Here is a 14,346-nt window from a genome sequence, read left to right on the forward strand (position 1 = left end):
AGAAATGTAATCAACACGTCCACTCGCTCACTGTGAATTTTCCTGCTGTATTCTCCGATGGGCTCACTCTAACATTTTTACCGGGGGGGGGGGTCAGGCAGGAAAAGTTCCAGAAAGTATCTGGAGCAACTGACTCGTCACATTCAGCCCCTTTTCAGGAAAGAACCCGGACTTCAGTGCACGTCTGTGTGAAATCTAGGGTTGTTTACAAACTGACAGAATGATAAAAAGGTAAATCTGCCCCCCCCCCCCGTTGTCAGCTCAAGAACTGAAATCCCGACAGGCAAGAGCAACGGGCTTTATAGAACTGTAGATCCCTGCATGAATAAACACAAACAGTAATGCACTGAAACAGCCTCTACCTCCAGAAGAAAACAGCGCACGAGATAAAAACCGAGGAGACAAAGAGGATTCTCTCACACAAACAAACAGTCAAACAAAGGAATTCATGGCGGTGACAGCTGTCAGTGCCCGAGTCCTACATGGCTCGCTTTGCTGCGCGGGACTTCTGTACAGCCAAAATAATGTCTCAGAGAAGCTGCATTACATCAAACCCCACGGTGCCACCATGAATAAAGCATGAGGCAAACACGGGGAAAGTTGTTGGCTTGGGCGAACACATGCAGCCACTTCTCCCTGACCTAGATTTTCCCCGGCATGGAAAGTCATTTTGTCCGTCGCGCTGCTGATGTGTTCCCCTCCGTCCGTTCGAGGCCGACACGTACAGTGCATTAGGGGGAAAGACGTGTAGCTCCTGCTCAGTATCAGCCGTTGTGTAAAGACAGATAAGACTTTTAAAAAGGGAGGGCATTTGTTTACATAGTTTGCAAGTTTCACATTTTCCACTAGAACAGCAAAAGGATCCTTGTTATCAGCAAGTAAATTCAACTAAAACACACAGTTAATTCAGGTCTGCAGCTATTTCAAACGGTAAAAGAGAGGTTAAACAAGTATCAAACGAAAAGCAGAGAATGGATTTAATGTGTTTACCATAAAGGAAGTATGTGATTTATATTGAGCTCTTATTTTCTTCTCTCTCTTTCTTACTTTAAGCTCTCTTTGCGTTGCTGAGCTGACGTGGCCTTCGCGTCCAACACTTTTGACAAATAAACTTGAAACTGAAACTTGACATTTGTTTTTTCATAGGCTCTAATTTATCTGTAGATTCCTTGGAGCGATCTGGAGCCGATGGTTGGTAACTAGTTTTCCGTCTGATTCAACGTCAGCTGGACGATGGATTTCTGGCAATTTAGGAATTATAGTCATCAACATGGCTGCAGTCAACACCCCTGTTATATAATAACACTTCAGTTATTACACTATGCAGCTGGTTTAAAAAAAATACAGTGTCTCAAGCAGCAGTGCGAGGTGGACACAAACAGAGTCATAATGACATCTTATTGGGCGTTGCGGTTAGAGAGGGCCGTGGGTCGAAAGGTCACGACAAGCGCTATCTGCAACTGATCTTTGCAGACCAGGAGTATTTTCATGAATCGATTGCCTCCAGGAGGCGTAATGACACGGGGGAGGGTGGGTGCACGAGGCGAGGGGGGGGGGATGATTTTAACAGGTCATTAAAACCCACACATGTTCATGTTATGACGGTCGCCACATTTTCACTGTGTCACTCCCAGCTCTTCTGTAGATGTAGTTCATTTAGGTCGGCGTGGCCTTTTATCACAGGTACTAAAGGATCATCTTAAACTTATCTCATCAAATCTCAACTCATCTTGGCTCCTGTGGTCCAGGCTTTTTGGTAATAAATGCTGATTGTATCTCAGGGCTTTTTTTTTGGCTTTAGGCTTTTCGTTCCTTGTTGAACCTGTGATCAGCTTCAATAAATACAAATGTATATACATCGATATTCAGTGACACAGCCGTTGAGCTCCAGGGGGATACGGAGACATCCAATCTCCTAACTAACCTCAGGGTTTCCCTTTCGACTAATGTATGGATTTTTACACAGGGAACAGGAAAAAGAAGGAAAGGCTGCGACAGCTACAACTGGATTCACTCCCGTTTCATTGATATTGACCATGTTGACTTGAATGTGTTTCCTTGACATGGACGCAGCTGTTTTTAAAGAGTTAGTTAGACTAAATCACAGATTACTTCCAGCCAGTTAATTGCTAAGCTCCAAATTATGGAAGCCTGATACAGGTTTTTCTGCACCAAATTACACACTCTCATAAATACCATGAATTATTCTCTAAGAAATCAACTAAAATGTTTGAAAATGCCCTGTGGTGTCATGTTAGAGAAAGACAAAAAAAATTCCTTCTTGCATCCCCTGATCTGGATCCACACCAAAATTGTATGTGTTCATCCCTGACCTAAACCACATCCTTCCACTAAGTTTCATGGAAATCCATCCAGTAGGTTTTGAATAATAGACAAAAGAAAAACAACGCCCCCTTGGCCGAGGCAATAAAGTCTGTCACATAAACAAACAAACCCCCGAGGAGGCTCCTCTCATCGCCCCGCTGCTGGCCCCGGGTGGGCTTTTACCGTCTCTGACATTTGAGCCACAGGGTCGACAGCGAACCGTGTTACAGAGACACAGCGGTGAGCGGGCCGTCCAGAGGGGACGCCACGCAGCTCGTCCAGCTCACCCCTCAACTCCTGCCAACAAATAATTCATGTCGCTAACATTTACTTCCCTCAAAAGGCCGCCCGCTCTTTATCCAGTGCCCCGTCTGTGAACCCTGAGGCAGCGGCCTGCATGTGCTGCATTAAATGTACAAGTGTAGAGGTGTAAATACGGAGAAACTCTAAAAGTATGGATGTAGTTGATGGAAAAGTTGAAACGATCAGACGTCATAATCTTTAAACAAACAAAAAGATGTTGCTCATCATCCACTTTAATATACAGTGAGAACAGATTGTTGACCTTTACAAAATTATGCTTCTTAAATAGGAGCAAAAAAAAAAAGCACTCAGTCCCCAACTGTGAAACCTGAAGCAGCATCATATTTTGGCAGCTTCACACAGAATTCAAAAGGACACTGGGAAAAACCTTGATTCCCAGAAATGATGTAACATCCCGTCAATACGTCTTACACAGCTCCGACCAAAACCTCCCTCTCTTCGCTGAGCTGCTGCAGGAGCTGGTGTGGGTTATTTTTCTACAGCAGGTTAGTCCATTGATGGACAGAGCTCTTACTGTTAATTAAAATCTAGTAGCTCATTGTAGAGGTAATTATTTTGTTAAAAAGAACTGGATAAAAACGTTAAATTAGTGTTCATGAGGATTGACTGAATATAAAAGCTTCGTGTTTTATCTTCTTCAGAGGTCTGGTCGAGGGTCGGAGGTCATCGGCTCCGTGGGCGAAGGCACAGAGCTCAGCCTGCAGAGGGCAGCCCTGAGCGTGGTGGGCGTGAAACCAGCAGGGACGAGTTTTCAGGGCGCCGGGAGCGACAGGCTTCCTCTTGGCTTCCGCCCTGAAAGGCTTCCCGTCCCGCCAGTCCCTGATCCGCACCCTCCCCCCTTCCACTGAGAGAGAAGGGACGACAGGAAGTTTCAAGAGCTTTTCAGGATCAAGTGCAGGAGTTTAAATGAGAAAATTCTGGACACGGCTACATATTTTTTTAACGGATATGTTCCCCTCGGTTTTGAAACAAACCTCAGTCCACAGTGACCTTCGTTTTTACAAAATATCTCCAGACGAGAACACAAATACTACAAATGCTCCAACAAGCACGCCGAGTCAGTAGAGGGCAAAAAGGTGAAATCTCCTTTTAGTGACTTAAAATGCTTTTCGTGTGTGAACAAGAGGCACAAACCTAAAAGAACAAGGTTGTTTTGCAACAGATCCAAATAAGTGTGGACAGAGCCTGAGACTATCCCTGAATTATTCCAGGTATTTTCTCAGTACTGACAAATATTTTACTCTAGTGAACTGGTATTTGTAACTATTGTAGACTATGTTTATAAAGATTGACGATATGACAGCTGCCTAAAAGTTAAGCTAAACAGTCTGGATCGCCACCTTGTGGCTGGCTGCTGGTATAGGTCATAAACCCTGACACCTCCATGTTGGTGGATGGGACATGGACCAATATAAAAAGCCAAAAAACACATTAAACTATATTTTTCCAGTAAGTTTGGTTTGGAAATGTATCCATTTTTCATGTTGACCGACTGGGTCAGATGCAAAGAAGTGTGGCGTCGGGCTACCTCTGAAGACTTGATGGTTGTTCTTGAGCAGCGTCTGAAGGCCTCCGCACTCCTTCTTCAGGAGCTGCAGGGTTTCCTGCTCCAGCAGCCCGGCCACCTCGCTCACAGAGAGGCTGCCTGAAGAAGACGAGGAAGGAAAAGGGTGAAAGTTAAGTGTGAAGTGTGCTCAATTAAAGCTGCTCAAACAGAGCGACCAGCATGCATTTCACCGCTGCATCTTCCACTAGCCGCTTCGAGTGCATGAGTCATTGTCGTCACTCCCGCTCTGGGACAGTAATTTTAGATACCAGAGAGCAAAGAAAAAGGAGAAAGGGGGGATAGTGAAAAAATGTCCTAAGCTCTGAGTTTAGTGAATTGTAAGCAGATAATAACAAAAAGTTTCCCTTTTGTGTTCACGGCACGCGTCTGTGGGCTTCGTTTCATCACGAGATTGTCTGGCTTTGCCCTTTTCCCCCCCCAGAGGAGAATTCAATCAGCGCTGACCTTTGGTTCGCACAAATGACAATCTTCTTCCTCTTTTCCTTGACATATTGGAGAGGGACGCACCGCGGGATCTCTAACGCTGCTTTGTGCTGTGCCACAACAATATTTGACCCAAATCCGCAGATATCTTAATGCGATCTTCATGGTGCTTTTACACCAAATCTCTGGTGGCACCTCAGACAATTCCTGTCGGTTTAAGAGCTCAGTGGAGATGAGACGCTGTAAATTTGAAATGTATGAAGTCTGAACATCTGATCTAAGCTCACTTGGTTCAATTTAGCAGTTTGATGGTTTTCCGCCACAGAAATTCATCAAAAAGAAAAACACGTTCTGCACCCGAATACATCCCAAATTCAGCCGCTCAAAACGCCGACTTGATCCCTAAAAACCGCAACACACTCCCACATTCGCAGGCGCCGCAACAGCCAAACGCAGCCCTGCGCTGCGAGTGTGAAACTGGGCAGACTGCCGTCCCCACAGCCCAGACGCCAGGGAGCTCCAGGCCTTAATATAATATCAATACAGCGTTTAAAGCTGCCCTTTGCTGCCTACAATGTTAATGGGGATTAATGGGAGGAGGGCAGTATTGATGGAGTAGACTCTGTTTGGACTAAGACCCGGCGCAGATGATTATTAATGGCTCAGCTTGACGTAGAGTTTGGACTTGTTTAAGCTTAAATAGCCCCCCCACATGTGTGAAAGGTGGCCAGCGACTGATTGCTTGTTGTGGAGGACGGTTTTTGCTGCTCAAGCCGTTTCAGAATCAGGCTGAGTGGAGGGAAATTAGCTCAGAAGATGCTGAGAGGTGAATAAAACATCTGAAGGGATCACAAGTGTAATACAGGTTCACTCGTGTTCCCACTTTATTTTATTTTTAAACTTGGTTGTGCTTATAAATAGAATGTAGAACAGTAACAGAATATAGCTATCTTTACCTAACGTACTTTACACTTTTTACTCCATTACATACATCAGCAAATACCTGTGCTTTCTATTCCTTTACACAGGAGCATTGTGTTATATGTTCAGATTGGTTTTTTTTATATTTTAAAAAGGTAATTAATAATGAGGGAGAGGGGATTGGTACACTGATCCAATCAGAACAGGCATCTAAGCAGAATAATTACTGGTGAAGACTCCCCACACACAAAAAAAGAGACCACGCTGAGATTTTGCCATAATGACCATAATGAGTAGATTGTTGCATTAGGGAGGAGGTTACACCCAGCAATTACTTTTAATTCCTTAAATACATTTAAAAGCAAGTACATACTTGAGTTAATGAGGTACTGTTTACTTGAGAACATCCTCCACTACTACACTATTACAGGATTAGAGTATTATAAGTGAGGCGTAATAATCCTATGGCAGGTGTGAGGATGACGATGACAGAGGTGACGATGAAGCACAGATTACTGCGAGGGCTTCTGGATGTTTCCCACCCTCAGAGGATTTTTTTAGCTCTGTGGAGATTCAGTGTTGCGCGATGTCACTTGTGTTAGATGCACACCTACTTTCCTTCTCAGCACGATTACATAACGACGCAAGCTCAGTCAGCAGAACAGCGCCCATGAATTAATAACCTGACTCACAGCTGCAGCAGCAAGATTCACATATTCACACATTTAACTGCTGTAAAGTCCGGAGAGCTACGAAGCATTTTAACTTCAGAACACAGACTTAAGTGTGATGCAACAGCAGCAGGGTTGGTATTGATTCAACATCTCCGATATAGGTTCCAGTGCCAAAATAAAACTCTAAGTGAGAGCTTTGACATATTCACCTGGGAAATATAAATGTGTTTTTACCATTTGGTTTTTATTTACTAAGATGGCAAAATGATCAATTCATATAAAGCTTTGACTAAAGTCTAGAGTTGGAGGAAACAAGTCGAAGAATCTGGCAAAGCTTTCAGACAACATCTGAAACTTGAGGCCTTTTAGTTCCCGTTGATGAAACAAAGCTGTAGACAACAATATTTTCCACAAACGTCCAAAACTGATCCATCTTTGTTAAAACGAGGTCAACATTAATGTTTCTTCAACTATTTAAAGCTTTGATTTGTCGCCTCCGTAAATTACAGAAACCCCATTTATCCTGGTAGTTTATGAGTGTGTGTTTTAGATCATGGACTTGATAGAAAGATGGACTCTCCCACTTTTCAGAAATGAAGCCAAAATATTCCGGATGCCTTTCGGGGGGGGCTGTCATGTCGTCCATCTTTCTATACAGTCTATGGTTTTAGACAAATTGATGTTCTGACAAGATTACTGGCTTATCAAGATTAATCCAGGAAGTTATATGTCCAAAAGTCTACCTGATTTTCATTTTTAATATCAAAAAATGAAAAGATTATAATATCAATATCCATCAGACTCTTTGAAGGCGCACTAAAAATAGACTGGATCTCAAAGGCCTCTCCGTGACTGAGGCCACCGTGGATCTATTCAATATCAGCTGGCTCGGCCTGGTTTTACCCTTTGTTCTTACACAGCAGATAACTGGTAGGAATACCTCAATACAAATGCACACTCATGCATAAATCATAGATGGTGGTGCATTATTCATCTAGTCATCTCTATACCGGGTAACGCGCTCCCTTTATTCGCTCTGCCTCATATTTTCTATCTCTAATTTCAGCCCTGACATCCTGACAGAGAATTTTCTGTTTTAATCATAGTAGTCCTCGGCTCCTTATCTCGTTCGTATGGTGTGTGTGTGTGTGTGTGTGGCGGCGGCGGGGGGTGCAGAGCCACTGACAAAGGTGATGCGTGGGCGGTGTGTGTGTGAGCGAAGCAGTGCGTCTGTATGTGTGTGTGATGCAGCGTGCAGCACTCTCTGTACCGAGCGGCGCAGGAAGTGGCTGGCAGACTGGTGAGATACGGAGTTCAAAGTGGCGTCGCGCTGTGTCACCAAGGGCCCCGTCGACTGATGCCGCGAGGGGACAGGGCAGTGATGAGAGAGGTGGGGGGGGGGGGGGTCAGATGAGAGGGTCAGACTTCAGAAGCTGCCACATGTGCGACGGAGCAGCTAGAAATGTGTTTTGAGGCTCTGACGAGGAATGTGCGAAGCGATTCATGCGCGACATGTCGGAGGTGTGCAGGTTACATCTATACTGCCACACACAGGCGAAATACAGTCACTGCAGGTTTACAAAATGAGTTAAAAGGAATAGTTTGATATTTGGGAAAAATATGCTGAGATACAGAAGATCGCTAACACGCAAATGTCTGTTTAACACAAGGCTACAAGTAGCAGCGGATAATGAGCATTGTCTGAATTTCCGACACCCTAGTCGGAGGTTGGAACTGGAAGAAAGACCTAGCTAAAATGCTGCTAAATATGACTAGCTTAGCAGCTCTCATACATTTAAATGACATGCAACGTACTTGTTTTATATGGATTTCAGTAGCAACATTATAACATGTTTTTTTGTTTCTGATTCTTTGTGTGTGACGTTGTGTTGTGGTTTACCTCCTCGGTTCCAGTCGCCATGGCGCCCACCGCCGTCATCCACAGTCATTCCCAGAAGGCTGTTAGCAACCTGCAGGACAACGCCGTCGACAAAGTCCCGGGGGAGCGAGGCGCAGTTTCGTACCACTTCAACCCTGTCCCGCGGCTGGAACCCGGCTCCCCAGCTGCTCCCGCTGGTAATGTCACCGTCTGCGTTCCCATGGCAACAGTTGCCATCGTTTCTGATGTCTGACCTTTGAACTGCGACCCCAGGTGTTGTCTGTCGGCTCTGGATGTAATGAGCTCTCCGCTGCTCGGCCTCTGCTTCGGCCTCTGCAGATCGAGGGTAGCTTCTCGACTTTCCTACCAAACACACCTGCAGGAAGAGAAGCTGAATGTCAGGGAAGCTCCCATGGAAACTGACGCCTGAATCTGCACAACCAGAATCTCAGAGCAGTAACGTAACATCACTGATTTCCAATAAGTGACAAGAAGAATTAGGACAAACATAATACAACAAATGTGGATACAGAGGGGGGACCTACTTTCCTATTGGGAAACCCCATCGTATAATTACTGATTTCTAATGTTAACCTTTATTTCAACTTTCTAGAAAACATCTTAATGGCCCCATATTTATCTTCCAGTACTTTTCCCATGTGTAAAACACATCAGCTCCTCCAGCAGCTTTTGCATTAATGTGAAACCAGATTATGACTGATCCTTCCACATTAAAAGCCCAGTAAGTATTTGCTTGTTATTTGTATGTCTCCGCATGTGAATCAGTTATTAATGGCTGCCGGCTATCAAACAAATGTCCCTTTGGGAACAATAGAGGCTTGATTTGTTTTAATCGGTCTTTGCTGAATGAGGCTCCTGTGGGAAAGAGGTAAAGATGCACAGCTGTGCTGTTTGAAGAGCAGGAAGATATTTTATGATCATTTTGTGGAGAGAACCAATGAATCCCTGGAAAGACCTTTTCATCGCCCACTAACAAGAGTTCAAACCCATGAACATGTAGTGTACACATCAAACGATTAGTTTTACATCCAGTTTATTCATATTATTTGTCATGTTTTCATATTCGTTCACTCATCATGTGAAAGCAGTTGCATCACGTCCTCTGTGGATCTGAAGGGTCCTAAAAATTGACTCTGTTGTGACATGAATGTTAACGACAGCCCCTCAGAATAGTTAAGTGTCATTTTATTTCATGTGCCAATTCCAGCCAATGACTGAAGTCCAAAGCTGTTTGTGCAAAAAACGATGAGATGATGGTAAATCTAATCGTCTATAGAACCTGAGAGCTCATTTTACATCTATCACAACAAATATGACTTAAAATCCATATTGATTTTCTATTATATCTCACTTTTGCCAGTATGGATATTAAGTTGGCATTACCTTTATTTCTAAATGGCATTAAACCTTACTTGTTATTTGCATTTTTTCACCTTTGCATCATTTAAATTAATGGACCAAACGATTAATGAATGAATCAAAAAAATACTTGATTATTATGAAAACAATCCATAGTTACAGCCATTGTTGAGTTTTGTTGACTAGGGCATTTCATGTACCAGGAAGAGTCTGATGACAAATGCTGCGGAATTTTGGGGGGTGAACCACACTAGAGACAAACAGTCAGGATAACTTTGGCTCTGCTGCTTTAAAACTATTTGATAACTTGGGTTCCACACCATGACAAATGGTTATGGATGCGAGGCTTGTTTTAAAAATGATAGGAAGTTAAACACATAAGTACGCCGAAACGCCGAAGTAGGTCATGTGACTGACTTACCCGTTTGGTGGATGGTATCCTCAGGCAGTCTTCTTCGGTGTTGAAGCCACTGACTTGGCTGAGCTCTGTGATGAAATCAATGTATTCTTTATACTGAGACTTCTTACACTGGCGACGCTGGTACTTTCCGAAGAAGTCAAAGAAGCAGCAGGGGAGGACAAAGTACCGGCAGGAGTAAGACGACCTGCGGCGTGAGAGCACAATCCAGATTATTCCTCACAGTGCCAAAGAAAACAAAAGGTCATTAATCTTTACCTAGATCTGCTTATGTTCATTTAAGTGTTTTCACAACTGCTCGAACGGAAACTGTTCAGATATGAGATATTATCATTCGTAGTCACAACAATGGAAAAGCAGGTTTCTCAGACTGAGGCTCAGCACCGCCATCAGGTGGTTGTCTTGATAAACACACATGTGAGCTGCCACACACACATATTCACACATCCTCCCTCCACTGATGATGTTATTCCAAACTTGAGAGATCAGCTGGCACTCGAGCTGCTGAGTGAGATTGTGTCTGCTGATGACTCGCCTGGCTGCTATAATGGGGATCCAGGGTGTGAGCTCGTCCGAGTGGTTCCCAATCAGCCAGTCCGAACCCGGGAATAAGGAGCTTTCACCGGGAGTAATTGCCTTTTCCTGAAATAGCAGAAATGATGAGTAGGGAAGACGGACTGTACATTGGCGTGATTCAATTCTGCATAACTTAATGGGAAATGGTCCAAAAAAGGGAAAACTTCTTAATTGTCTTCTTAATAAATCACACAACTGTCAATTTGATATTTACGATAACGTATTTAGTGTTTGGGGGACAACAGTATTAAAAATGATGAGATTTCTCTGATTTCTTCATAAAGCTTCTAAATGAAGGTTTAAGTACTTTGGCCCTGAGGAACCAGAAGGATTGTGGAGCTGGAGATGCACTGTTTTGTTTCCAAGGTCAAGACTGAACTTATAGTCTAATACTAATAAAACTAACAGAAGAATCAATCATTCAATGCTATAAATCAGTTCCATCACATGATACAAATCCTCTGTTTCATGTTAAGACTTAATCACGCTAATTAAAAACATGATTATGGTCACACTTAATCTTCGTCACGCTCGGCCCGCTCACCTCCAGCAGGGTCTGCGCTCCGTACATGTCCCAGATCTTCCTCCTCCGAACGTCCACGCCCTTCCCCGGGTGCTGCAACACAAGATGGCGTGACGGTGAGCGACTAAATCACTCCGACTAGGAGGCGCGGCGTGTAATTTCAATCACGCCTGTCCTGGTTTGAGAGTGGACATTAAGACGACACGGTGGTGTGGATGTTACGTATTCAGAGATTTGAATCCCTCTCACCTGGGCTCCCGCCAGCTCCGTGTCATTGATTAAGCTGCTGCTGAAGATACAGATAATTGAAAGACCTCTGGCTTTGAGGAGACAGTTTTTTTATATGACCCAGTTTATCTGGAGTTTAGAATTTTATAATTTAACAGTTATTTATCATTAATCTCTTAATTTTTTTAGATTCAAATGATGAACCTGGATATGAGCATAAAATGTCTCTTTAATGATTTAATGTGTTCATGAACTGACCATCTTTAAAAGAACATTCGCCCGGCCCCTCACTCACCCCTTCACAGGTCAGGATGTGAACCAGGAGGCCGTTTCCACAGCCGAGGTCCACGAAGGACTGCCGGGCGGCGAGACCTTTCTCCTCCCGCTCCTCGGCCCACAGCACCTGCACAGGGACGGCGTGCTGTTCATGAGGGCTCTCAATCACTTTGGTGAAAAAACAATTTACAACCGCAGCGCCACACTTGCTGCAGCTGCTGCTCCTGACACCCTTTCACCTGCCTCTGGCATGACACACAGATTGATCTAGTGGGTCAACGCCATTTTTCACACTGAAATTGATTGACCCACTTCTGGCTGCATGACCCGAGAACACGTGTCGGATAGAAACGATTTTCACCCACAACAAACAAGTATGCTCATCTAAAGCTACGTGTACAAACACACGAGACATATGGATTGTAAAAGAAGTATTTTTTTAAAGCACATATCAATCTTCTGAGTGTATTTGACCCACTCAGGTCTGAACCCACCAGGAGATATGTAGCGATGGCAACATCCTCATAGACGAACTTCTCGGGATCTGTCACCTCAGGCCAAACCTAGAGAGCACACGAGAAAACACACATTAACAACTCCAGAGTAAACACTCCACAGACGGGCCTCAGTGTGTCCGCTCTCTTCACCTTGACCATGGACTTGTACTTGTCCTTCAGCTGCTGGTACACCACGCTGTACTTCTCCACCGGCAGCAGCGACAGGGTGCTCTTGAACTCGCTGCTCCGGCACTCGCTGCCCCAACGCACCAGCTTGGGCAGCAGGTCCGAGGTCAGCCACGGCAGCTTGGGGTACACCACGCCATCGGAGAACCACGCGTCCGGGGACAAGACGTGCAGCTCCAAGGACCTGCAGAGAAAACCAGCGATGTAGCTTCTTTTTTTTACTGCCTAATATCAGCATCAGCCCCCGTGAACCTAAATATCCATCTTTATCAATCTTCTAATATTCATGTGCGTCAGACACAGAAGTCCAGGATCAGATGTGTGAGATGACTTGAGCCTCACCATCCCTCAGAGTCGTGGCTGCACAGCTGAATCTGATAAACGTTGCTCTTCTTCAGGGACACTCGTCCTTCTGCGTCCTCCTCCAGGGGAAGAAACGTCACCTGCTGTCTGTCAAAGTCTGAACAACACAAACACACACACACAAGTCTTAGAGAAGAAACACAACAACAACAGACTCTCTCCCTCTCCTCCATCTCTCACCTCTCAGTACGATTTCTTTCCGCAGGTTCCCATTACTGACTTTGGGGATGAACGTCCTGACGCTGGAGGAGCAGCTCGTGTCCCTCTCGTGTGTCCGTGCAGGTGAGACCTTGCAGGTGAGGAAGGACAACACATCCGGGTCACGAGGGACATCCAGCAGGAGGCTCACGTCCTCAGCATCTTTCGCCTCCGTCTCTTTAGCTCCACACAGACGCTTGTTGACGACGTGAGGTTTCTCCACCCACACCCCCACAGCCGACCAGAAACCCCCCGGGAGAGTGGCACAGTCTGCGGGGAACTTCAGGTCCGAGAGCTTCGGCATCGTCCGGCTTCACGCTCTCAGCCGGGAGCCATGTGTTTACACCTAGAGGGAGCACTTCCGGGTACTTTTATTTTGTATGTGGAAAGAAGGAAGGAAGTTGGTGATTAAACTGCCTTTCAAAATAAGTCTTTGTTTAACAGGATTACATTTATCTATAAAAAAAAAAAAGTAAATAGAGTCTTGATGTTTTTTTATTATCTATTTGATTTTAAAAATAAAGAAATATATCGTCACTTTATGATGACGTTTCGCAGTTGATGGATGATATTACAGTGAGGAGGCAGTAGGTGGCACTGTTGGCGTTATCTTATAACATTATTATCTTATTTTAATAATTTTATATCATATTTATTATTTTTACTTTCTTTAAATTTTAATTGTTTCTTCATTTTGGATTCTGTTGACCTTTGTATGAAAGGTCTGATAAAAATTAAGTTATTATAGTATAAGTAGTAGTAGTTGTTATATATCCATCCCATTTTTATTATATATTGTATACATATATTACTTTGGCATTTTATGTTTTATTTTTATTTATTTTTCACTCTTTTCTTATCTTTAACACTCTATTACAAGCTTATATTTCTGCTCTAATGTTATCTGGTGTCCTATTGTTTGGCTTGAATTCTTTATTTTCAAAGGGATACTTCTTAAATTGTTTTGTTTTTTTGCTTTAAACTAAATTATATGACTGTTCTTTGATGAAATTTTGGATTCTTTCTGTTGTTTTCTGTCAAATAATGCAAACTTACACCCTCTATTCTCCTGTCGTCTTTCCTGTATCTAATTCCCTTCTCATTCATTTCACAGGAGCCATTATAAGACAATGACAGTGGCAGATTTTCACAGGGAGAAAAACGACCCGTCCCTGAGGCAGCACTGCTTCATAACTCTGTCATTTATGACTATGAGAACGCTGCTGCTCGCTCTCAGCTCAGCACTGCTCAATGCACATAGCTTTTACCCAGCACTAATACACACACAGGCCCTGTCCCTTCGCCTCCAGCCGTCCCCGTCTCTCAGACACACTTCCCACACTGTCAGCTGACACTCAAACAGTTCAGAGACAAAGCTGAGGTGAGATTTAAGAGTGTACTCATTCACCCCACACACTTCTCATCAGCCCTGGAGACTAGAGGGCAGTTTGCTGTAAAAAATGTCTGTTGGGTTAAGTTGTGACGCTGAGGTTCAGTCAACACTGTTGTTCGTGGTGTTAGTTTGCTGAGGCCCTGCTGTCAAATTATCAAAATGGTATATGAAGGGGAAAAAATGTTTGACACCCTA

At 44.0% G+C, this 14,346-nt stretch overlaps 1 protein-coding gene across 1 annotated transcript; it reads right to left on the bottom strand.

Moving 5' to 3' along the window:
• Nucleotides 1-2,845: 2,845 nt before the first annotated feature.
• Nucleotides 2,846-13,151, bottom strand: trmt44 (tRNA methyltransferase 44 homolog). Its single transcript, XM_034569118.1, has 11 exons — nt 12,741-13,151; nt 12,540-12,657; nt 12,162-12,381; nt 12,009-12,077; nt 11,534-11,641; nt 11,032-11,103; nt 10,447-10,553; nt 9,915-10,098; nt 8,135-8,489; nt 4,178-4,294; nt 2,846-3,493 (listed from the first exon to the last, which is right to left on the bottom strand). Exons 1-11 carry the CDS (start codon nt 13,060-13,062, stop codon nt 3,243-3,245), a joined length of 1,923 nt encoding a protein of 640 aa, XP_034425009.1. The 5' UTR covers nt 13,063-13,151; the 3' UTR covers nt 2,846-3,242.
• Nucleotides 13,152-14,346: the final 1,195 nt, after the last annotated feature.

The sequence above is a fragment of the Hippoglossus hippoglossus genome, chromosome 18 (assembly GCF_009819705.1).
Source record: "Hippoglossus hippoglossus isolate fHipHip1 chromosome 18, fHipHip1.pri, whole genome shotgun sequence".
Taxonomy (NCBI): Eukaryota; Metazoa; Chordata; class Actinopteri; order Pleuronectiformes; family Pleuronectidae; genus Hippoglossus; species Hippoglossus hippoglossus.

What these genes read in the sequence shown, in the direction of transcription:
- trmt44 (XM_034569118.1), bottom strand. Translation starts at nt 13,062, where the DNA reads ATGCCGAAGCTCTCGGACCTGAAGTTCCCCGCAGACTGTGCCACTCTC. An exon ending in AGCCACGACTCTGAGGGATG is followed by an intron (nt 12,382 to 12,539) that starts GTGAGGCTCAAG and finishes TTTTCTCTGCAG; the next exon opens with GTCCTTGGAGCTGCACGTCT. An exon ending in GAGCGCAGACCCTGCTGGAG is followed by an intron (nt 10,554 to 11,031) that starts GTGAGCGGGCCG and finishes CTGCTATTTCAG; the next exon opens with GAAAAGGCAATTACTCCCGG.